The 23,002-nt window shown below is 34.1% G+C and overlaps 5 protein-coding genes across 5 annotated transcripts; 4 read left to right on the top strand and 1 right to left on the bottom strand.

The window, feature by feature from the left end:
• The first annotated feature begins 2,215 nt into the window (after positions 1 to 2,215).
• On the top strand, positions 2,216 to 4,658 carry LOC146148061 (cytochrome c oxidase subunit 5B, mitochondrial-like). Its single transcript, XM_083387837.1, has 3 exons — positions 2,216 to 2,341; positions 3,158 to 3,352; positions 4,358 to 4,658. The coding sequence occupies exons 1-3, from the start codon at positions 2,248 to 2,250 to the stop codon at positions 4,504 to 4,506; spliced, it is 438 nt and encodes a 145-aa protein (XP_083243963.1). The 5' UTR covers positions 2,216 to 2,247; the 3' UTR covers positions 4,507 to 4,658.
• A 1,058-nt stretch (positions 4,659 to 5,716) lies between these two features.
• LOC146148060 (CDP-diacylglycerol--inositol 3-phosphatidyltransferase-like) lies at positions 5,717 to 7,248 on the bottom strand. The gene is made up of 6 exons (XM_083386970.1): positions 7,051 to 7,248; positions 6,786 to 6,919; positions 6,515 to 6,627; positions 6,269 to 6,392; positions 6,127 to 6,208; positions 5,717 to 6,052 (listed from the first exon to the last, which is right to left on the bottom strand). Exons 1-6 carry the CDS (start codon positions 7,100 to 7,102, stop codon positions 5,907 to 5,909), a joined length of 651 nt encoding a protein of 216 aa, XP_083243096.1. The 5' UTR covers positions 7,103 to 7,248; the 3' UTR covers positions 5,717 to 5,906.
• A 3,802-nt stretch (positions 7,249 to 11,050) lies between these two features.
• Positions 11,051 to 17,936, top strand: LOC146148059 (plasma alpha-L-fucosidase-like). Its single transcript, XM_083388313.1, has 8 exons — positions 11,051 to 11,407; positions 11,547 to 11,555; positions 13,294 to 13,304; positions 13,648 to 13,941; positions 15,419 to 15,599; positions 15,921 to 15,997; positions 16,960 to 17,083; positions 17,216 to 17,936. The coding sequence occupies exons 1-8, from the start codon at positions 11,057 to 11,059 to the stop codon at positions 17,648 to 17,650; spliced, it is 1,482 nt and encodes a 493-aa protein (XP_083244439.1). The 5' UTR covers positions 11,051 to 11,056; the 3' UTR covers positions 17,651 to 17,936.
• A 10-nt stretch (positions 17,937 to 17,946) lies between these two features.
• LOC146148058 (alpha-L-fucosidase-like) lies at positions 17,947 to 20,921 on the top strand. Its single transcript, XM_083388312.1, has 6 exons — positions 17,947 to 18,512; positions 18,645 to 18,777; positions 18,995 to 19,205; positions 19,736 to 19,916; positions 20,121 to 20,321; positions 20,464 to 20,921. The coding sequence occupies exons 1-6, from the start codon at positions 17,964 to 17,966 to the stop codon at positions 20,893 to 20,895; spliced, it is 1,707 nt and encodes a 568-aa protein (XP_083244438.1). The 5' UTR covers positions 17,947 to 17,963; the 3' UTR covers positions 20,896 to 20,921.
• A 534-nt stretch (positions 20,922 to 21,455) lies between these two features.
• On the top strand, positions 21,456 to 22,515 carry LOC146148057 (uncharacterized). The gene is made up of 3 exons (XM_083388314.1): positions 21,456 to 21,659; positions 21,751 to 21,825; positions 21,979 to 22,515. Exons 1-3 carry the CDS (start codon positions 21,458 to 21,460, stop codon positions 22,014 to 22,016), a joined length of 315 nt encoding a protein of 104 aa, XP_083244440.1. The 5' UTR covers positions 21,456 to 21,457; the 3' UTR covers positions 22,017 to 22,515.
• The last annotated feature ends 487 nt before the right edge of the window (positions 22,516 to 23,002 follow it).

Genomic DNA, 23,002 nt, shown 5'->3' with positions numbered 1-23,002 from the left:
CTTGTTTTATGACGTCATGTTTGTCCAGAAATAAGAAACGGAGAATGAGCAAAAACTTGGGTTCAACGAAAGCTTAAAGATAACGCAGTGGTTAAGAAGTTAGCGAAGGTTAAGAACCATTGATTTATACGGTCAACTTTGTAAATTATTCGGGAAAGGCGTAAACCCCGAAATCTAGATTAGTGGTTTTCAACCTGGGGGTCGCGACCCTTGGGTGCGTCGTTTACCTGTTCTCTGGGCGTCGCGAAGGTGACAATTAAATACCAATCACTATTGAACGATGCATATTAATTACCATAAAAAATACCTGTAATGATATTAGTGTATGTTTAAACAGTTTAATAAAACGTTTACTGAAGAACTTGTACACACCAGTCCTCGCAATTTGTCAAACAACTATAAGTAAAAACTCTAAAACCTGTTATTCAAGTTCCAATTACTGTACTGCAAAAATATATTCACCGTTGTAAGGGCGTCGGCTTCAAAACGCTCTGAAATTTCGCCAAGTTACACGCGCAATTGGTGTGCAAATTCCACTACAAAGAATACTATATATATACGCTGACAGTTTTTGTCCAATAGACGTTACGTTTTGATGGCGTTTAGTGAGCATTATTGTAGCCTATTGGTTAAATAAAACACCGTGGAATTTGGAATGTTAGGCGCTTATGATTACATCGTAATAACGAATAATATCAAGAGAATTATCTAGTTATGATGTCCCAAATAAAATATTGTATCTTACAAGCTATGTCACTTAAATACATGTTTGTACCATTTTTGTGTTATTGCGCATACACAAATGTATAAGATGCGCGTGAAAGGGGTCGTTATGGTTTTATTGAGTTGTTAAATTCGGTCGCGGTATGATAAAGGTTGAAACCCACTGGTCTAGATCTTTATCACTTTCCAGCGGAGCTACATCGCCTAAACCCTAAACCGAATTCGTCGGACTAGGGTTATTTGAAACCTTCTCCTATAAAAGCTATCTAAATTCGTACACCGAAAAGCCATCGCAGACTCGCCGAATCTGTCGATCTATGATGCAAGCAGAGCAAGCCAGAAAAACAACTGGCCTGCAGTGAGGTTCGAACTCACGACCGACCTCCGGTCAAGCCGGGACCGTCGCTCTACCAACTGAGCTATGCAGGCTCAGAGAGGAGCGAGTCGAGAAACAACCCTATCTAAATTCGGATCGATTAAAAACAGTGCCGGTAAAGGTTCGGTTATTGTTTGGTAAAAATCATCACTAAACCGGGTGTAGGACTCCGGGCGGTTTCGGTTCGACTCCGTGGTGTAAATATTTTACGTTGAACCCTGCTTTCATTTATTTTTCGGACAAAACGAGTTTCACAAATCGTCGTTTTTCAAACATAAATATAAACCGTGGAGGTATAAATTAGATTCAAATGTAATCATTATGTCCGTTTAAACACGTATGAACTTTGTTTAAGCCACCAAATTCCAAAATTGAATAAATATAATACTTTTCCTGTGATACCTCCAGTATCAACTGTTCAATGTTTGATTGAATGAATGGGTGTACATGTAAAAGTAACCTACGAAGCGATATGACAAACTACGTGCGGAGCAGACACAAATTTGTTCAAGTCGGGGTGCAAGGTCGTATTTGTTTTGGTGGAAAGGTTGTTGTAATTTTTAAGTTATTCCGCTTAATTTAGTTTATACTATAATCGTCGCTTGTGTTTGGCATAAAAAGTCCGACATGCGGCGAATTTTGTTATTTCTTTAAATAAATCGGGAACACACAATAAGACCTAAAAAGCAACAATACCTAAAGCAGAAAAATCTATAAAACCATGGTATTAAGACCAACGACATAATACAACCAAATACGCACTAATATCCAGTACAGCATATAAGATCAAAATCACGAAAAACAATATATTGGCTTCTTTAATGTAATGATGTTTAAATTATTAATTATTGAAATGATAATACAAATACTAATGATGAATGTTCTCAGTGAAAGGAGTGTGAAAAGGTTTTGGGTAAATAAGTGAAAGGTTTTGGGTAATAAGGCTTAGTTAAACTGGTGTGGAATCCTACCACGTTTCTTCTGGGTGGGTTCATATTGTTATAAACAGTAACCTTATTTGAGTTCAGGTTTGAGTATAAGCATTTGGGTTGGTCAAGTATTATTATTAGAAATTTTACTATATTTTCATATGTTTTTAAACAAATATTTTTATATATTTTTAGCAAGTAAAAATTATTTAAATAAACATGGCTCTTAGAAAATGTGCTCAGCTTGCAGTGCGGTCCATTCAACCATCATACCGGGGAGTGCATGTCAGTGCTAGAAATCCGTTCTTTATGTGTAAGTACCGAAACATCTTATAATAGTTTGAGTAGTCTTGTTTATTCATGAAAAACATAAAAAACAAAGATTGTAAGGCCACGTCCCCAAATTAGTCACAATGTCATTCCACATATTTTTTGCTATTTTTTTTTTTATTTAATTTTTTCACACTTAGTGGAAATTTTATATATGCTATACATCCAGTATGCTTTTGTTTTTTGGGCATATGTTCTGTCTAGAAGCACGGGGCATACCATGGAACTACCAACAATCTAGGTTTTACTAACTTAGTACATCTGAATGCTATGCGCTTCACACATGAATGGTTTTTGTCTTTTATTTTGAATATTATTAGACCCATTTTCAATTGCAATAAAAAAGATTGCCGAACCCTTGTGAAGACACCACCAGCCATATTAAAAATGAGGCAACCCAAGCCTTTCACACCAGAGGTTCCTTAATTCAACCTTTTTTTAAAATCGACATGTTCATTTTACTAATTCAATTCTAAAAACAAATTACTTTAATGAGCCTCTGGTATCAACCTACGACCCTGACTGAATTCATTAATTTTTGGTTGCCAAAGATTTTCCCGAAAATTCTGCTACATGTAAGCCAGAAGGGTTATTTTTCATTATACAACCACTATATGGCAGCAATATTTTATGCCACATAACAGACATGGTTGTGTGCAGTATTTCATGCCAAAGATGTTATCGAGAGGACCCTAGAATGAAATCCGGCCTGGCACAAAATGCATACTTGCATGTAAGAAAGTTATATAAAAAATAAATATTGTTTATAATTATGTGTTATACTAATGTACTATTTCAGTGAAAAAGCCTCTGCCATCTGATGAGTCTTCAGCAGTGGGATACGAGAAAATCGAGAGGGAGGCAGCCAAGGCAGGTGAAGATCCCATGGGCTTCTTCAATCGTGATGACAAAGTTATGTTGGCTGGTGATGGAAGCAGAAAAAATCCATACATTGTTCCATCAAGAAACACCAAAAGACTTGTTATGATTGAACGTTAGTATTTTTTATGTTCTTTTTAACAGCAGTGGTTCCCAACCCTTAGGGGGCAACCTCAAAGGGATAGGTTGTCTGTGGAGTGAGAGTTGCTTTAGTGAACCAGTCCGGTTTATGACCACACCATTACGCTTTCTGTCAATCGATTGCTCAAGCATAGCCCCCCAGTCTAATAACAACCTTGTATAGTTATAAACAGCAATGATGGCCATTCAGCCATAAAATACTTTATGACAGTTTGATTAACATCTATGTAACAACATTTATACACAATTGAGTTCTCTGTAAAAACATTTTTTCCTGTGTGAACAATTTAATGAAAAGGGAGATAACAAAAAAAATACATATTTTAGTTAAAAAAAACTGTAATCAAGTCTTACTATTTTTTTTTAAGTCAATTGTTTTTGTTACATCACATCATAACCGCACAACTGAACTTACTTAATTTTGCTAAAACTAGTTGCTCGTTATGTTGCTAATATATAAACCTTAAACTGTAACTTTAGGTACTTTGTATAAGATTGTAATTTGGATAATGTCTAATTAGAAATGGGAGAATTGCATAGGTTTTCCAAAACTGGAAAGGGGTAGCGACAACAAGGTTAGCAACAGCTGTTTACAGTTAGTAGTAATGCCATTTACAAATTTTTCTTTATATGACAGAGTCTACCAAGTTATAAAAAAAATCTTATACATACAAAATACAAAGTTAACCGTGAATGAAAGGTGATTACATAGTCGACTCCAGCCAAATAAGCAAAGTCCATTGAGTTCTGAGGGTATGATTCCTAATCCACCATAATTAAAATAGGGTCGATATACAGCAATCCACTCATAAGCATGTCATAAAACAGGCTAACATACATTACACAGGTAGAAAAAAGTACCTATCATTATTCATTGCGCTATTATAGTTTTACAATCTATAGTTCAGATTTTCGTACTTGACTCTGGACAAAAGCAGTCTTAGTCTTACTTAAGTCCCAAATTTTGAATTGTTTTCAGCTCCTAATCATGAAGGAGGCCCACCACTCAGCTTCTGGGTTACTTTGGAAGAAGGTGGAAGATGTCCATATTCTGGCAAACACTACAAGCTACACTACGACCCAAGTGACAAATGGGGCATTGATGAATTGGACTTGTTTAAGCATTAGTTACAAAGTTCTGTTTAGCTTTGTCTTTAAAAATTGTTATAAGGTTCAGTTGTTTTACCCATATTTTGTAACACCTATGTGCAAAACATTTGCTGGTTATTGTTATTGGACTTAAAACTGGTATTGAGAAAAAACTTGTTGTCATTCTTAGCTATAGCATGTGTGATACACTAGAGCTGACAAAAAGTTATGGAATAATGTAATGTTATACAATCAAGTAAGGACAGGTACTGGAGAGGCAAATAGATAAATAAGGCAATTGGGTCTTACACGGATAGTTCAGGATGGTGAAACTGGCCTAGCTTAATTAAATCTTAATAAAAATTACCATTTTACCTTGTGACTGAGTGGACACTAGAAAACAATTTAATGATAAAAGAAATGAAGTTTTATAATTTAAATGAATTTAGTTTGTTTATAAAATTAGCATCTAACTCAAGATAGGCTTTAATTTTTTGTCAAACTGTTTTTTTGTTTAATGCTACTTGAAACTCAAATGTGTGTGCAGTTAAACCCCATAATAAAGCCTGAAGTAGTTACCCATTTTTTCCGTAAACCACAATAAAATACTACCTTTTTATGTTATTAATAGATTTCATTTTGACATTTGACAATATAATAGGTTGTGTTGTATTGGTTATGGACAGTATCGCAATTAACTGAAAATTTGTTGGCAGTGTTTTGTTTCCACCATCAGTGTTGAAGAGATACTGCTTTGACAGTTTTTATGTTGAGACAATAATGCGTTTGATAATAATAAGTTAACACCACTTTTTTCATCATTGTAAGTCAAAAACCTTTTTCAACATTTGTAGTCTAATAGGTTATGGACAGTATCGCAATTAACTGAAAATTTGTTGGCAGTGTTTTGTTTGCACCATAAGTGTTGAAGAGATACTGCTTTGACAGTATTTATGTTGAGACAATAATGCGTTTGATAATAATAAGTTAACACCACTTGTTTCACCCATGATTGGATTGGAAGTCAAAAACCTTTTTCAATCCATTTAACTGGGAATTTTTACTTATTATCCTTAACATTTGTAGTCTTTTGGTAGCAAAGGCGTTCCAATTAAAAATACAGCTTCTATTTTCAACATTGAAAAAAAATGTTGATTGATCAAAATTGGATGTCACAGTTCTAGTTTTAATTTTATTACCTACCTTGGTAATACCAGCTTTAACATTAAGTAATATCTTCAAAGAGGGGTATGGGAGACTCACTGTCTATTTATTACGAATTACTCATAAATAAAAAAAATCACAATTAACATGCAAAAACAAGCAATAATTGTCAAACAATATCAGCAAACACAGCGTAAAAAATAAAAACCGTATGGCAACAGTTGTTAAAGCAAGACTGTTTAAAAACTGCTATAATGCACAACTGCAGCTGGTAACTATTTAATGGCGTTTCTTTCTTCTGCATCAATTGCTGAGAGCCTTACAGAAGCGTCTACTAAGTGAATAAGACTGATCAGAGTCTTTATAATCATGATAGGAGTAGACAGGTAAAGTATAGCTTTTATGACACTCACTCCCATAACTGTGATACAAAAAATAAAATAAGGAAAAAATTTAGGATTAATTTAATAGAAAATAAAGTTCATTTATTCTTACCCACTGGGCCTTGGGTGAAATACAGGAGGTAAAGCATTGTAAAGAAAAGCTCATTTCCAGAACACATTACAAATAGGACAGGCTAAAAAAGAACTTGCTAGTTAGGCATGTATAAAGAAATAGTAATTAGGAAATTACTAACCCTAGATGTGTAATATATCCTCATAATGGGGTTGGAATCTAGACCCATGGCTTTGTGACTGTTTGAACCTTGAAGTATGGAAGTATGCAAATGAAGCCAGTGACTTACTATGTCAATTGCCAGGCTAAAAAATTACGTAATTGTTAGGTGGTTTAAATTTTATAACAAATAACTACATTATTTTCTAGCGCATTAAATACAAAATTTACAGTTGAGTAAATCAGTTATTTAAAAAGGGAAACACACCTCAATTGAAATAAAAGCATGTATTTTGGGTAGAAATGCGCAAGTGTTAAAACAAGGCATGCTGTTGCTGCACGGTCAGTTAATTGGTCCAGCATGGCTCCAAACTTTGTACCCTTGAGGAGACAGAAACAGCCAATGGATTAGATTTCTTAGTAAACAACTTTATATGCCAGTGTGTCATACTATATTGTAATACAATAACTTTAGTGCTATTAGCTGTTCCACTGTTAAAAAATTCAAGTTTTAATCAACTTTCAATTTTTGTGCACACCTGATTAAGTAATCTTGCTGCATGACCATCAAATGCATCTAAGAAACCACTAAGAAGGTAACAGGATGAGGCCTTCACATAATCAAAAGGCATGTAGTAAAACGAAATAATGGCCAAAACAATCCGCACATATCCTGCAAAATGAAAACAGTACATTTAACTTTTTATATTGCAGTACAAGTCCAAATGATATTACTGTTTAAACTTTTATTTAGCCTATTTTTAAACAATTTTTCAAAGCAACTTGCCGGACTTGAAAGCTTACCTATCAAATTTGGAACAAACAAAAGTATGTTCCCGGCAGTGTATTTGGCCATTCTGTATAACAGATATACAATAAGGCGAAAACAAAGTTATAAGTCTTTATGTCTACAGATGACTTCTAAACGCTTCCTATAAAATTCGACACCACAAGACGTGATTCAAAGGCCAACCTGAATAATATAAACAATGCAATACAGTACATCCGTTCTAAATTGATTAAAGAGACAAACAACTCATGCGACGCGAACTTAATTTACATGGTAGGCTAATAGAATAATAAGTGTTGGTAAAACAAACCCGTTTTAGAGCTGTTATTATTCTTAAGCTGTGTGCCGCCAAGCTTTATATTACTTTGAAAAACAACCTATTGGCTTCGCAAATTGCAAACAACGAAAAAAAAGCATGCAAACGTTAATGCACAAATCATAAACGAAATAGTTAAAACCAGGGAGTCGAACCGTTTGACTTTTCCGGTTCAGGTTCGGTTCGGGTTCAAGGATTTTTTTGGAATCCGGTTCAGTTCCGGTTTCGGTTCGGAGGAATTTAAAAGTTCCGGTTCAGCTCCGGTTCAACCATCGTTATTTCAAAACCGGTTCATAAAGTTCCGGTTCAGATACAATATAATTTGCGTTAAATCTCAAAATGTGGGTCGATAAATGTAGAGAATAATCTTTGAATTGTAAGTCATTTAATCTAAGTTACGTGACTTATTGAAAAAACAGTAACTCATCCTTAAAATGTCTAAAAAATAAAAAAATAAACGATTTTTTCATTCAATATTCACATTTTTTTCATTAAATTTCGAACATGACGTAACTTGACTCTGTAAAATAGAAGTTGTGACGTCATGCTGGAGCGAACCGCTTTTGTTTACAGGTTCGGGTTCGGTTAAGGTTCGGGTACTTTCAAAATATTCGGTTCAGTTCCGGTTCGGCTCCTTAAAATCTTATAAAATCCGGTTCAGGTTCGGTTACGGTTCGGCAAACATTGACCAAAAACCGGTTCATAAAGTTCCGGTTCGGTTCCGGTTCGACTCCCTGGTTAAAACCTTGTATTTTTATTAATTTTAGAATTTAATGACTTTAGCTGTTTGTTTTATTTTTAATTATTTGCGGAAGCTCAGGTTAAATTCGATTTACAATATTTCAATTGTAATTTAATATATCTCTTCAATACAATTATTGATTTACAGTTTTTTATTGAACGCCGCGCGGGTATTTGTGCATTGTGACTTGTGAGCTTAGCGGTCAAAAGCAGGGAGTCGAACCCGAACCGAACCGGAACTTTATGAACCGGTTTTGGGTCAATTCTATCCGAACCGTAACCGAAATTCTATCCGAACCTTAACCTGAACCGTTTTTTATAAGATTTTAAGGAGCCGAACAGGAACTGAGCCGAATAATTTGAAAGTACCTGAACCTTAACCGAACCCGAACCTGTAAATAAAAGCGGTTCGCTCCTGTATGACGTCACAACTTCTATTTTACAGAGTCAAGTTACGTCATATTCGAAATTTTATGAAAAAAATATGAATAATGAATGAAAAAATCGTTGATTATTTATTTTTTAGATATTTCAATAACGATTTTTTTTTACTGTTTTTTTTTACTGTTTTCTTAATACGTCACGTAACTTAGATTAAATGACTTACAATTCAAACATTATTCTCTACATTTATCGACCCACATTTGAGATTTAACCCAAATTATATTGTATCTGAACCGGAACTTAATGAACCGGTTTTGAAATAGCGGTGGTCGAACCGGAGCTGAACCGGAACTGAACCGTATTCCGAAAAAATCCTTGAACCCGAACCTAACCTGAACCGGAAAAGTCAAACGGTTCGACTCCCTGGTCAAAAGTCGTGTTTGCCTAAAAAGTCGTTTTAGTTTGTTTACCATCAATAAAATATTGCAACCTTTCTGTTTGTATAGTCGTGAGGCAGGCGCGGATCTAGGATTTTAGTTTGGGGAGGGCCATGAAATTTTTTTATGATATGACGTCACAAGTTTTTTCAGATATGACGTCACAAAACTATGTCATTGTGTGACGTCATAATTCAGGTAAAAATGACATCGGCTGTCCGAACATACAAACTCGTGCAAAATAACATTATTCAGGTTGTTAAACAACTCATTCCGCGTAGCGCGAAAAACAGACCTTTTGAAAGCACGAAAAAGTAATAGGGTTAGCCTCTACAGTGTTTATTGGATAGGTTATTAAAATCCTTACACAGGGGTCGGCAACCTTTTTGTAGTCGCGGGCAAAACCAAACTCAGAAAGGTCTCTGCGGGCCGCATAGCATATGTTAACTGGGATTTTGTGTTATTACAACTTTAGAACAATAAATCAGATGGCCCTCGAATATTTTTTGCACTTTTCAAACGTGTTTACAATTACTTATAAGGAGGCAGCAAAAGTCTTGGCGCAAAGCGCTGAACAAAGCGTTTACTTGGTTTAAAATTCGAGTCCACACGTCGTCATCCATACTACCATTAAAAAATGTAATAAAACTACCTTGAGGAAACGCGATAAGTTTAATAGTTAATCTATTTCAGTGTTTGTTAACTATTTCCGGGCACACCGATTTTTTTGGTATATCGGTATTTCTTTTAAAGTTTTTACGAGTTTTTGTTACATTTTCAAAAACAAATGGAAAAAAAAAATATTTGTCCATTATATTTGAATACGTTTTCCATTTGTCCGCGACGCACTTGGCAGCCTTCCACGGCGCAACGGTAAAGAAGCGCTGATCTAGTTCAAAAAGAGCATCAAAATGTAAACACACCGGATGTAGAAAGATGATTCGCGCGAAAATTTTTAGAATTTACACACTTGAAATAGTGAAAAAAGTATTTGAAACGGACTCTTTGTCAAAGAGGCGGCGGCCCGGTTGAATTATATTGGCGGGCTGGGTCTGATACAGATTTGCATTAACACCACAAAGCTTTCAATTTTACTTGGATTTAAGTTCGTTTATTATTTAGTCGAGGTCAGCGTACGGGCACATATGCCGTCGCTCCAAAATCTAAAAAAACGCCGCTTTGCGCGAGTTCGCGAAACGAATTTTACAATTTTTTGAAATATTCACTACATGGCGGCATGAGCCCGTACACCACTACAAAGCTTAAAATATGTCCTATTATGGCGAAAATAGGTCATACTACCTAGGGAAGCGCGAAAATAAGCTTCTTTTAAGTTAAAAAAATGTCATTTGTTTTAGTTTTTTTGGGGGGGCATGGCCATATTCGCGTTCCCCCCTTTAGATCCGCCCCTGTCGTGAGGTCGTGATCGTTGCTAAAATCGCATTCAGCTCAGGAGCCAATTGTGACTGTCAAATTGAGCTGTTTCCGTCACTGCCTAATCATGCGTAACCCATGATTTATAGATTTGCAAAGCGGTTGCCGACTTGCAGTGCTTAGTTATGTCTACTGAAATATGTGCCAGTAAGTAATTAAATAAACGAATAAAGAGGATTAAAAAAAGGACATTTTAATCTGAAACGATAGATTCTATTAGACCAAAACGTTTCTAGCGTTGCTTAAAGGTTTGACGCTTGTTCTGCCGTTAGCTGGAGCGGTTTTTGGAAGTGATCAATTTCCGTCCATGCACGGGCCAGGCTAAAAATACGTTGTAAAAGAGCCTATGTACAGTCGCGCAGCCAGCCGACATTTATTTTGGGGGACCAAAAAAGTTTATATTTTTGTGTTTAGCTTATGTGCCGTAACGAACACAAATAACAATGCTAGCAAACCGTTTCGAGCAGCAACTGACTGAGTTTTAACGCAATACTAAAAAACCATGCACCCTGAGCGAAAAAAAACAACCGATCCGTCGTAAGTTAGTGCAGTTCTAAGCAAAAACCTCTGCAAAAGTTATGGTATCCCAGGACTAGAAAGTCTAACTTTTAGACCTTGAAGTCAGATAGATGCCAGCATTTCTAACAAGTTTTAATGTGTTAATATTTTTAAATAATGATTAAACTTTAAACCAACAGTAAAGCCACAATGAAAAACAGAGGAAAGTTTGCTAAATTCATAGTTGTGTTTGTAACTTTGACTGGTTGCTTTTGCTCCTGTGAGCAAATTCACCATCGTAACTCTGCCGTAAAAAAGTTAAAATTTGAACCTGATCACTTATATAAAGATGTGGTTGAAATTTTGGAGTCCGACCAAGTTGACGAAATTAAAAGCATCCCTGCGATAGAAAAGTCGATTAAATATGATCCTACATGGGATTCTCTGGATAGCAGACCACTGCCTGCTTGGTATGATGAGGCAAAGTTTGGTATTTTTATACACTGGGGTGTTTTTTCAGTACCAAGCTTTGTAAGCGAATGGTTTTGGAACTATTGGAAGGTAAGATGTATTCCCAACAGTATGGTTTTGCATTCAGGTGATCATTGTTATGGAAATAGATTCTATGTTTCGTTTTTATTACCATTTAACTTATTCTGTTTTTTTAAGTGACAGATATAACCCTTTGACCTAATTAAAGAAAAAAAGAGTTTTTTCGACCTTTCAAAAGTGCACCCTGAAAAATCTGAACTGAATCCCAAATATATGTAAAGCATTGTGCACCCATATTTATCGCATCATTGGCATACATTTACAGTGCAATGTATGCAATACAAAGAGTGCACCCGGAAGTTTGAAAGTGAACCCTGGGTGCACTTTTTCACGTTTGTTATACCTGGTCTCCTGGATTTTATCGACTGGCCTTCAGACAGCTAATCTAAACTCAATGGAAAATCAACTACTAGTAAACCCATTATTACATTACTTCTTCACAAATATTGCTTCACTCACATATTGCTTGTTAAAAATATTCACTATCAAAACACATATATATAATACATTTTAGCATAGAAAAGCGCAATTACCATTTTATGTATACTGATTCAATAGAATGACAAGCAGCAGATACTTCAGAAGCTGTGGGCATTGGTTATACATAACTTGAAATAAATGGCGTATAATAGCCTTAGAAACACCAGCAGTATGAAAGAAGACTAGGGACTTTACGACTTTGTCCGTCAGCCAGAAAACCGAAGAAAGTTATTATTTTTAATAAAAAATAGATTTTATACCTTATGCGAAACAAGTAAAACACACAGACTATAATTATGGTTGTTCTAATACTTCATATGTTTATAATTATATCTATCAACATTCCATACCAGGGTGGTCCAAACTCAGGCCCGCGGGCCACATGTGGCCCGTGACATCATTTTTTGTGGCTCACAAAGCACTGTTGAATTATTGCAATGCATATCATTAGAGGTTTAATCAAAGAAATATAAGTGAACAACGAACAGCAAGCATGTTTCAATTGTTTGGTTATGATTACATTTTCTGGTTACACCATTAAATAAAGCAGTTTACTATCGCTCATCAAGTTTGGATCTAGGGGGTGACAAAAAAGACTAATTTTTTATATGTGTTAGACCTGTTTGAAGGTCACAGTACGTCCTACATGGAACTTCTTTAAATGGCCGTTTTGCCAACTTATAAGTTGTATTTGCGTTTTGCTTTTCGTCTTTTTGATATGAACATAACATAAAACGTACGACCCTATATAAATTACTATTTTTGCTACTTTAAAGTAATTAAACGATAAAATATATCGCGCTTCTGGAAAGTGTTGGTTTTACAGGTTTTCACTGTGACTAAAAGCTAACGCCCTGACGTTTTCCTGGTGCAATTTTAGCAAATTGATCTAGTTAAAAAGCATTCTACGCCTATAAAATGCAGTCTTCTAAATTAGTCAAATACGCAATTTTTTCGCGCTTCGCGCGCACCATTTTGCCACTCTCATTTATCACTCGCGCCCAATCATTTTTGCCAGTCTGATTTATCACTCGATTCCATTTGCCAAAAGTTTGACGAGAGCAGCAAGTTTCTGGAGCTTATGTCTTTCAAATATCATCGGCTCCTGGCACGCATGTAACACTTTATGTGGCCCGCAAAGAATATGCACGAAATATTGTGGCCCGTGATGCTGTCAACCTTGGACCACCCTGTTCCATCAACATTCCATACTAGAATTATCAGGAATTGAATTTTTTATGTGATAGTAAAAAAGTAAAAAAGTCACTGATATAAGCATTGTTTAGTGAAAATAATAGTGCTAGGCATAATGAGTGTAAAAATTGCTGTGTTTGTAGTTTTAGTTTAGCACCTGTCTAAGGTTATCAAAAATGTGAAAAGTTTCTGAATTACAACCTATAAGTTCAGGGCCATAGCGCCCCAAACTGTGTTTTTTAATTTTTTGTAATTGCAATTTTATTATGTTTTGCCCATTTTAATAGAATCTTTTTAGCCTAAAGGCAATGTAAGAAAGTTACTCTATGCTAAATATTCTGTTTTAGTCATAATGTGCAACAGTGCAAAAGCTGTTATCTAAGGGCTGTCACATTAATTATTATTGTGATAATTTTTTGCACTTGTTGATTAGTCGATATTTACAATAAAAAACATATATTTGGATATTGTAGTAATACTTGGGGGGCTCATGCTGTGAAAAAATTTGTGAAGAAAAACTAGTATATAATGTTGATTTTATAATAAGGGAAACTCACCTCTTGTGCAACATAGAGCGTTGTCTTTATTAACCGTAATTTCAGTGTGGGAAAAAAAATAAACAAAAAAGATAAAGTAAAGCAATTACTGCTTTTTGTAGAGTCTGGTGCAAAGTATATTGTTTTAACAAGCAAGCACCATGAAGGCTTCACCAATTGGCCTTCATCAGTTTCATGGAATTGGAATTCCATGGATACAGGGCCAAACAGGGATCTTGTTGGAGAACTTGCATCCTCAATTCGCAACAAAACTGACATCAAGTTCGGTCTTTATCATTCACTGTTTGAGTGGTTCAATCCACTGTATCTTGCGTGAGTATGGCTAAATTTCAAAGCTGTTTTAATTTAGTTACTTCATGCTCATTGTATAAGTATATAATATATACATACATAGGTGGTAAATGTGGGTGTGCATCATTGTGGGAACATGCCCTGTAGTTCGACCAAATTCTGTTAGCAATTTTTATGCAAAATTCACTACTGACAAAACCACAATGAATGTCACACAATATATGCTGCCATAAACACAGTTTTAGTTTACCAATGTAAAAAATTGTAGTTTTTAACTCCCTGCTTAGTAATCCTGAATTACTAAGTAGGGAGTTAACAACTATTAGATTAGTTGTTAGCACCTGCATCTTGATAAAAACAATAAATATTGCAGGTAAAAATACGAGTAAGGGTCATGTTAAAAACGCATCTAAAATATTGACTTCCTACATCCTTGACAAAGAGATTTACATTTAAGCTTGTTTGTCTGATCTACTTTTCAAAATTGTATTTTTTCGGGAATTTTATTTATTTGAGAATTACTTTTTGCATCTGGCAAATTGTATAAAATTTGACGGTTAAGTTAATTCCCATTTTTTTATGACGTCTAAGGAAAGACAGATTATGTAGATCTAAACCTTGATGTTAACCGAAAGATGTGACATCCAGAAAAAAATATTTGTGTATGAAATTTGGTCACTTTGCGCACTGATTTTCGGCTCTTAATTTTTGCACCAAATTTTGGGCACCTACACACATGGTAAAAAATTCCAGCCCCCTGTTGCTCTCTTCATGTTAATTTTTGTTGTTTACCCATGGGTTGAAATGGGCTTAGGATACACTAAGTCTACCTATTTTAAAAAAATTTAATTTTCTTTTAATGTCAATGACTTGATTTGTAAAACAGTGACGCGACTTGCTATCTTTGCAAATGACTTGATTTTGATCTAAGTTGTTTGCATGTTACTTTGCTTGGACTTGTCACGCCATCAACAATATTTGCAAAAGTACAAAAATTAGAAGCTAAGGAAATCAATCAAACTTTGCCAAATTCAACAAACACTTTATAAGTCATTGCAGTTTGTGACAAAACAAGTCCAAATTGTAAAATATGGTGTGATGCTTAGATTCAATGTAATAAAAAAATGTTATAATCCAGAGCGTAAGCTTTAAAACAATGAAAGATTTCTTTTCTTGAATTTGTGAAATGCAAAATTAGCTTAAATTTGTCATTCTAAAATGCCAACTCTTTACCACCTGATATTGGATTATTTTTTCTTTAAACCGCTGACCACTTTGTCAAGTTTAATTGCAACAATTCTGTTTTAAGGTAACTAATTCCCCATGCTTGTGTTTAAAGTACTATTAGTTTTAGCAACACCAACACTTTAAAACATTCTCACCTAAGATTTTTATACTGGTAAATGAAATTTTTCTAGTGGTTCATAAAAAACAACCCACACTTAGGTGTATATATTTAAGTTTTCAAAAATTTTACAATATTCTTTTGTACATACAGAGACAAGGATGCAAATTTTTCTACCAGAAATTATGCTACTGGCAAAAGCATTCCTGAACTTTACGAGATTGTAAATGCATACAAGCCTGATGTTATATGGTCCGATGGAGATATTGGTCCTGTTGAATACTGGAACTCAACTGGGTTTCTTGCTTGGCTCTACAATGACAGTCCTGTTAAAGTTAGTCTTTTTTTGTTTTTGTTTTTAGTAATAAATTAATTATTATTAGTCTGATCCAAAATATTAAACATAAAGAATGAAAAAATCACATCTTCTATAAAAAGTAAAACTTCCCTCTTTTATAAAAAAAAGTTGCTTGAATTCAAGCATGCCGATTAGCCACAGCGAACCAACAGCTTTATTCTTGGGGAGATGAATATTTACAGACTTACAGACTGGTGCATTTTTTGCATTTGTTTATAGAGACTTTAAAGACAACTGAAATATACTAATCAATGCTTTACAATACTCTATTTTGTTACCATTTATTGTTTTCTGTAGGATACTGTGGTAACAAATGACAGATGGGGAAATGGATGTGCTTGTAAACATGGCGGGTATTACACATGCCAAGACAGGTTACAATCTATAACTGAATGATACAAAAATATTATTTTTGTTAATATATATGTATGTTATTGCCAAATGAATTAATAATAATCGAAGCATCACTTATAAAAGGTAGGACGCAATTGTTATCATCTGAGATTTTACAGTTGGAGCCTTTAGGTGTTGAATAGGTAGAGCGGTATAGATAAGGTGTCGATGTTCAGTTCAGATAAGTGATTTATAAGTGATGCTTTGATTTGCGTTTCAGCCACACTAACTGAAGATGATATAAGTATATATCGAAACGTCTTAATCAAAATGCTGTCGATCTACTCGACCTTTTTGGCTTTGAAATTAATTATTAAGCTACATTAAAGATCGGCGCATAGTGTACCCAATTAATAATTTGTTTATGTTAATATGTGTTTTTAGTCAAACATTTATATCAGTAATGCATACTGATTCTATAAGGAGAAAGTGTTATAAATTTGGTGGTTTTTCTGCACAGCTTAATTCACATTTCCAACTGCCATAGGGCATCAAATGTATTTACTGTTGATGTTATTGCCTCAAAACCGGTTCTGATATGTTAAGACACTATTTTGGTAATAGAAACTAATTTCAATCTTTACACTAAAAATGGTTTCAAAGAACCCTAATATCAGGAAATTGCATATCCCCCCTACAAGCAATCAACAAACATGTATTTCACATTTTTTACTGGCTTTTATTTAAACTAACTGGCCATTAAAGCAGGCATATAACAAACTGATAAGCAATGAGGCTATAAACACGAATCTTGTAAAAAGTGGTTTTATTTCTGTTAATAGTGTTTTTTACGTTGTTACAAAATGGTGTAATTTTAGTGTAAAATAATTCTTTTGTTAAAATTCTTGGTAAAAACAATATTAACCACTGTAACATATTTGTGATTTAAAGACTATTAAAAGTTATACCCCATTTTGTTAGTAAACTTGTATCTAAATAAAAGGTATAATCCGGGGCACCTGCAGCCGCACAAGTGGGAAAACTGCATGACTATTGATCGGTATTCTTGGGGTTATCGAAGAAATGCCAGAATTGATGACTACCTGAGTATTGAAGAAATCCTCCGGGTTTGTATTTCTTGTTATCTGTTAAGTACGTACATATTATAGCTTGTTTTAATTTGAAAATTTGGTGCACTGTTGATAACATTTTATACCAACTTGGCTTTTGTTAAAAAAGTTAAATAATGCTGTGTTTAGACCTTCACCTCTACAATTAGTTGTGGAGGCAACATGCTGATGAACATTGGCCCAACTAAAGAGGGAACAATAGCACCAATTTTCCAAGAGCGATTAAAGCAAATGGGAAGCTGGCTAAAGGTTAATGGTGAAGGAGTCTACTCAAGTTCTCCCTGGCGATCACAAAATGACAGTCTCACAAAAAATATCTGGTACACCAGCTCCAAGAAAGGCGATGTGTACGCATTTGTCCTTGAATGGCCGACAGACAACCTTCTGAAACTTGGTTCACCCATCGCATCAGGAAGCGACTCAAAGGTGGAAATGTTAGGTTGGAATACCCCTCTTGCATGGTCTGTATCTGGCAAGGAAGTTCACATCTCACTACCTGATGCAACTATTGCTGAATTGCCTTGTCAGTGGGCCTGGGTTGTCAAGCTTGAAAACTTTAAATAATTACCAAATGAATGGGATACTGTCATGCTTTGGTGTGACTTGTTCTTCTTTTCCTAAAAATTACATACCTAATTTTTGAAAGCATATATTCTTCATGTCTTTTTTGATGATTCCAATCTGTTGTATCATTTCACTTCCATGTGTAGTAGTAAAGATATTAAAAAATAATGTTGCTTGGTAAAATTGTTGTTTATGTAGAATGTTTTTTAAATGATTTCCCCCAAATTATTTCAATTTTTTATTGACTATGCATATGATTTTTTGTTATGCTTACATGATTTTTTTGTTCAAACTGTCTTTGTTTTAATTTACTATGGTATTTACTGTAAACTTTGATTATCTACACATCTCAAGTTATTATTTTAAAAGTGCCCAGCTTAAATATGGATATTTCATGTATTCAGTCAAAATGCGACTATGGATTAGGAAATTTAGGGTTGCTTTTGCAATAATTGCAGTTTTAATGGTGGTTGCATTGATTTACACTGGTTTCAAAGGTGAAGATTTAAATGCAAACTATTCCAGTTCTGCTTTGGATAAATTACAACATCCTAAATCAGGAATGCAACTAAAGAAACCTGCTGGCGCCGAACCTGTTTTTCCTAACTTGCTTCCAAAAACTGAAAGTTTGATTTCGGACTTCAAAGAAATTCATTCATCTGAACATGCAAATTCACCTCCAATCAATACACTGACAGCAAATACTGACAACATATCATTTAAATATGAAGCTACCTGGGAATCACTTGACAAACGGCCTCTTCCAAGTTGGTTTGATGATGCCAAGTTAGGCATCATGATTCATTGGGGTGTATATTCTGTTCCAAGTTATGGCAGTGAGTGGTTTTGGTATATGTGGAAGGTCAGGAAGTTTTTACAGCTTCTGTTTACTCTTTTATTTTTTTATAATTTTTTTTCAAATGCTTATTACTTTAGGCATTAGGCTAATTTATGATCTATGAACTTATCTGACGTTTTTATTGATGTTTGGCAGGGCCGACACCCAAAACCTAATATTCTGAATTTTATGAAAGAAAATTATTCAGCAAACTTCACTTATCAAGATTTTGCTGAAATGTTCACTGCTAAATTGTTTGACCCAAACAAGTGGGCAGAACTGTTTAAAGGTTTGTTGTTAAGCAATAGCTGAAGTTAGGGTTTTCATTGAAAACTATAAATAGTCACATTCCTTTTTAATTAACCGCTTTATAATAAAAGATATTTTGCAAGCATTTAATTCTAACAAATAAATGTGGAAGATGTACATGTGTGTAATACCTACTGTACAAATTTGTCGTAGTGTTTTACTTGAATGATGTTACTTAAGTTACGCTTTACATTCAGCTTCTGGAGCAAAATATGTTGTCCTGACAAGCAAGCATCATGAAGGCTTTACTAACTGGCCTTCACCTGTGTCACCACAATGGAACTCTGTTGATGTTGGCCCACATAGAGACCTTGTAGGTGACCTTGAAAGGGCACTTCGTAATCATACTGATCTTAGATATGGATTGTACTACTCGTTGTTTGAGTGGTTCAATGAAAAATACATTAGGTGTGTTGGCGCTTTTAGATTTTTTGCCTGTATGAAATAGTTTTTTTTTTTTTTTTTTAATAAAATAAAAATGCATTATTTAAATCTTGCAAGAGAGTGGACAAATTTACCTTAAAAAAAACACTGCTTTTGTCAAATAAACATTACCATTGCTTCAAAATCCAAGATAATGGCACATGCATAGTAGTACATTGGGAACCAGTTGAAGACTAACTAAAACCATCCAATTTATTTAAGAATTTTCATATAAGCAAGACCTGATATTGTTTGACCGAACAGTTTCAATTACATTTGCCTAAATTTTTTGGATTGAGTCGTAAAGTTTACTTAATAAAAAAAATCGTATTGATGCACTTTTTAATAACTCTTGTACCAATTCACCAGAACATAAATTAAAAAAAATCATATGCCATGCAATACCTATTGTCAGCTTTTAATTTGCTTTTCTATTTACATAAAACACTCTTTAAGCATTTAAAAGTAGACATTACTGCTATCACAAACTAGGTTACGCTTTACTTTATTTGCAGTGACAAAAAGAAAAACTATAGATCTTTTACTTACGTTCAAGAAAAGATGTTGCCTGAACTTTATGATATTGTAAAACGCTACAAGCCTGACATCATTTGGACAGATGGAGATTATGCACCTGATACATATTGGAAATCCAAAGAATTTCTTGCTTGGTTATACAATGAAAGTCCTGTTAAGGTTGGCACCCTCTCTTTTTTATGTGGATATGAAAAACATGCATTGAACTTAACTTCTGTTTTGAACTAAACAGGATATAACCATCTCCAGTTACTTTACTGATTAGTCATACTTAAAGAATGCATTGTCCAAACAATTTACAATCTTGTCATATATACCTGCCTGAATAGTATTGTATTTAAATTAAAAAAAAATATTTTCTAGCAAACTGTTGTAACAAATGACAGATGGGGAACTGGCATTGAATGTAAACATGGCGGTTCTTATTCCTGTGGCAATTCATTCAATCCTGGAAAACTTAAAGTTCATAAATGGGAAAACTGCCTTTCCATTGACAAAAAGTCCTGGGGTTTTAGAAAGGATACAACATTTGACGATTTTCTTACTATAGAAGAATTATTATTGGTATGTATGCTCCTTACAAAATTATGCATAAAAACACTTAGCCAAATCTAAACTGGGTTCGGTTGAGAAAAGTAATCATTTCTGAAAAATAACTGCTTTAATGTAATTTAAATGGTTTCAAGCCTTTTTATATCATTTGCAGGCACTTGTTTCTACAGTAAGCTGTGGTGGCAACTTGCTTGTAAACATAGGCCCAACTAAAGAAGGTATAATTTCTCCAATATTTGAAAAGCGCCTCCGGCAGTTGGGCTCCTGGCTTACAATAAATGGAGAAGCTGTGTGCAGTAGCAAGCCTTGGAGAGTGCAACAAGATAATTTAAACACCAATGTATGGTACACAACTAAATCTGGCAATGTCTTTGCATTTGTTCTAAGTTGGCCAAAGGAAAATATACTGCATATTGGGGCACCAATTGCTAGTAAGCAATCAATGGTAACATTGTTGGGATGGGAGAAACCTTTAGAGTGGACTCTTTCAAACAATGATTTATCTCATGGAATGAGAATAGTTCTTCCCAATTTAACCACCAAGGATAAGTGGTTTTATGTACTTAAACTTGCCAAAGTTCACTAGAAGTGAAAAGTTGTTCTCCAAATTATATTATTTAACACTTCTTTCGTAATGTAAATATTATGTAAAATTTTATTGGTGAACTGTGTAAAAAATAATTATTTTAATTCAAAACGTCTTACCTATCTAACTTAAGTTTTACCTAGTATATATTTATTTAAAATATTTGTAAACACATTTTTGTTGTTTTTAGTAAAATATAATTTTACCTTCTATGTGTAATATCTATGGCTACACATTGCTTAATACTTAAGCAATTTCTATTGATTAACCAATTTCTGAGATTATTGCCGCCTTTTCGGAGATTACTAAATACTGTTTAAGATAGTTCAAACTTGTTACTGAAAAAAAATGAAAATATATTTTGTTGTAATGTAATTTATAGTTTTCTACTAAATTATTGCAATTTCATTTCCCCTCCTATCATTGTTTTCTATTCATTTTTGTGTGGTGCTTCTTTATATTTGAGATTTTTGAGAATACTTATTTCTAATATTTATTTCCAACTATACAGAATGTATAGTTTACCATGATATAACTTGCAAGAAAACTTTGTGATTGAAAAATGCCAACACTTAAAGGATTTTTTGACGGGTTGTTGGACACAATCCGGATGGACGACCCTAAAAAACCCCAAAGGCGCAAACCTGCATGTCGTGAATGTGAAATTGTAGCCTGTGGAGCATGTTTAACCGCTGCAGTGTATATGACATACTGGACGCGGATGGGAAAAATAATGCCCGGACCGGGTTATACATTAAGTGTCGGTAAGTAAGTTGCTAAAAAGAATTCAAAATTAATTAAATTGTGTAAAACTTATATATTTGGTTAATTTCATGAAAACATTTGTCACCACAGTGTTTGCGTGTCTTGGAGCTGCTATGATTCCTAGCTTTCCACCTGATGAAGCTATTACGAAAATAGGTTCTACAGGTAGATAATTTTGCAGAAATTATTGTACGTTTTTGTTGTATTGCCAAATTTTCGTCATCTTTTATTAGGTAAGGAAGTCTTGTCGAAACCTACATTCGCAAAACCATTACACATTTGTTGTAAAGTTATAACTAACATTTTTTGAATTTATAGGTATGGATGATCCCTCAAATCCTGGTGGATCAAAATGAACTTTTTGAATTTTAGACCATGCTTGTCTGATTTGCGCCTAAAGCTGTCTCGGGGATTGTCGCTGGTTATGCTCTTTCAGGAGATCTTTTATGCCTTTAAATGCAACCATTTCGCGTTTAGAATTTATTTAATTGGGCTAAAATGTTTAGACCAAACTAGCAAAACTAGTGTCAAAAACGATTTTTGTAGTACACGTGCGAAAGAGACACAGGATGGATTTGATTATTATTCCAAAAAAAAAAATTGTTTTAAATACTCGTCCGATCCTTGGTGTTCGTTTTGTGTTTATTTATATTCTCGTAGACTCCGTCGTAGAGGATTACATTTAGGCAGTTTTTAATTCCAAATTTGGAAAAAAGGTTTATAATCAAAATCATATACAATGTATATTAGCCTATACGTGTAATGTTTTACCATCCGCCTTTCTCTAAAAAACGTTAATTTGGCGGATTTCGTGTCATTTAAAACAAAGATAATAATAAACCAAAGTATAAAATAATTCAATTATTAATTTGGTACAAATACCGATGCTAACACTTGACATCGAGTATCGCCTCAGATCGGATCCTACAGTGCAGGGATGGCGAATTACTTGGACAACTAGATTTATTAAAGCTTTTCAAAATTAGATTAGAACTAAAATTAGGGCATTTTAGTTTTTCCAAATTAGATCGTTTTGAGTTTTCTCAACTTAGAATTACCGAATTCCTACAAAATCAAATTTGAACTAGAATCACATTTAAATTTTTATAACCAACTTAGTTTAATGGAAATTTATTTTTATAAATATAAATTATGGAAATTTATATTTATTTTTTTTTTATGAACGTGAATGGTAACTTGTGTGTGCTAATTTTTATGCTTTTTAGACTGTACAAATTGCATGCAAGTCGTTCCAGCCCATAAAATTTAGTTGAAATTCTGTGTTGGAACTGAGAGATTAAAAATATCGTTGGACAAAGAGTAGCATTTTTGGTAAAATCCA

This window comes from Ascidiella aspersa, chromosome 4 (assembly GCF_963924565.1).
Source record: "Ascidiella aspersa chromosome 4, kaAscAspe10.2, whole genome shotgun sequence".
In the NCBI taxonomy this organism is placed as follows: Eukaryota; Metazoa; Chordata; class Ascidiacea; order Phlebobranchia; family Ascidiidae; genus Ascidiella; species Ascidiella aspersa.
Note: the sequence above shows the minus strand (reverse complement) of the source record. Positions and strands in the feature narration are given on the sequence as shown.

Bases quoted from the DNA above. Each gene is read 5' to 3' on its own strand.
- LOC146148059 (XM_083388313.1), top strand. From the start codon at position 11,057: ATGAAAAACAGAGGAAAGTTTGCTAAATTCATAGTTGTGTTTGTAACT. The intron at 13,942-15,418 runs GTGAGTATGGCT...TTGTACATACAG, and splicing joins TTCAATCCACTGTATCTTGC to AGACAAGGATGCAAATTTTT. The intron at 15,600-15,920 runs GTTAGTCTTTTT...TGTTTTCTGTAG, and splicing joins ACAATGACAGTCCTGTTAAA to GATACTGTGGTAACAAATGA.
- LOC146148060 (XM_083386970.1), bottom strand. From the start codon at position 7,102: ATGGCCAAATACACTGCCGGGAACATACTTTTGTTTGTTCCAAATTTG. The intron at 6,920-7,050 runs GTAAGCTTTCAA...TTCATTTTGCAG, and splicing joins GTTTGTTCCAAATTTGATAG to GATATGTGCGGATTGTTTTG. The intron at 6,053-6,126 runs GTAAGAATAAAT...TTTGTATCACAG, and splicing joins TTTCACCCAAGGCCCAGTGG to TTATGGGAGTGAGTGTCATA.
- LOC146148058 (XM_083388312.1), top strand. From the start codon at position 17,964: ATGGTATTTACTGTAAACTTTGATTATCTACACATCTCAAGTTATTAT. The intron at 18,778-18,994 runs GTTTGTTGTTAA...CTTTACATTCAG, and splicing joins GTGGGCAGAACTGTTTAAAG to CTTCTGGAGCAAAATATGTT. The intron at 19,917-20,120 runs GTTGGCACCCTC...AATATTTTCTAG, and splicing joins ACAATGAAAGTCCTGTTAAG to CAAACTGTTGTAACAAATGA.
- LOC146148057 (XM_083388314.1), top strand. From the start codon at position 21,458: ATGCCAACACTTAAAGGATTTTTTGACGGGTTGTTGGACACAATCCGG. The intron at 21,660-21,750 runs GTAAGTAAGTTG...TTGTCACCACAG, and splicing joins GGGTTATACATTAAGTGTCG to TGTTTGCGTGTCTTGGAGCT. The intron at 21,826-21,978 runs GTAGATAATTTT...TTGAATTTATAG, and splicing joins TACGAAAATAGGTTCTACAG to GTATGGATGATCCCTCAAAT.
- LOC146148061 (XM_083387837.1), top strand. From the start codon at position 2,248: ATGGCTCTTAGAAAATGTGCTCAGCTTGCAGTGCGGTCCATTCAACCA. The intron at 2,342-3,157 runs GTAAGTACCGAA...GTACTATTTCAG, and splicing joins TAGAAATCCGTTCTTTATGT to TGAAAAAGCCTCTGCCATCT. The intron at 3,353-4,357 runs GTTAGTATTTTT...AATTGTTTTCAG, and splicing joins AAGACTTGTTATGATTGAAC to CTCCTAATCATGAAGGAGGC.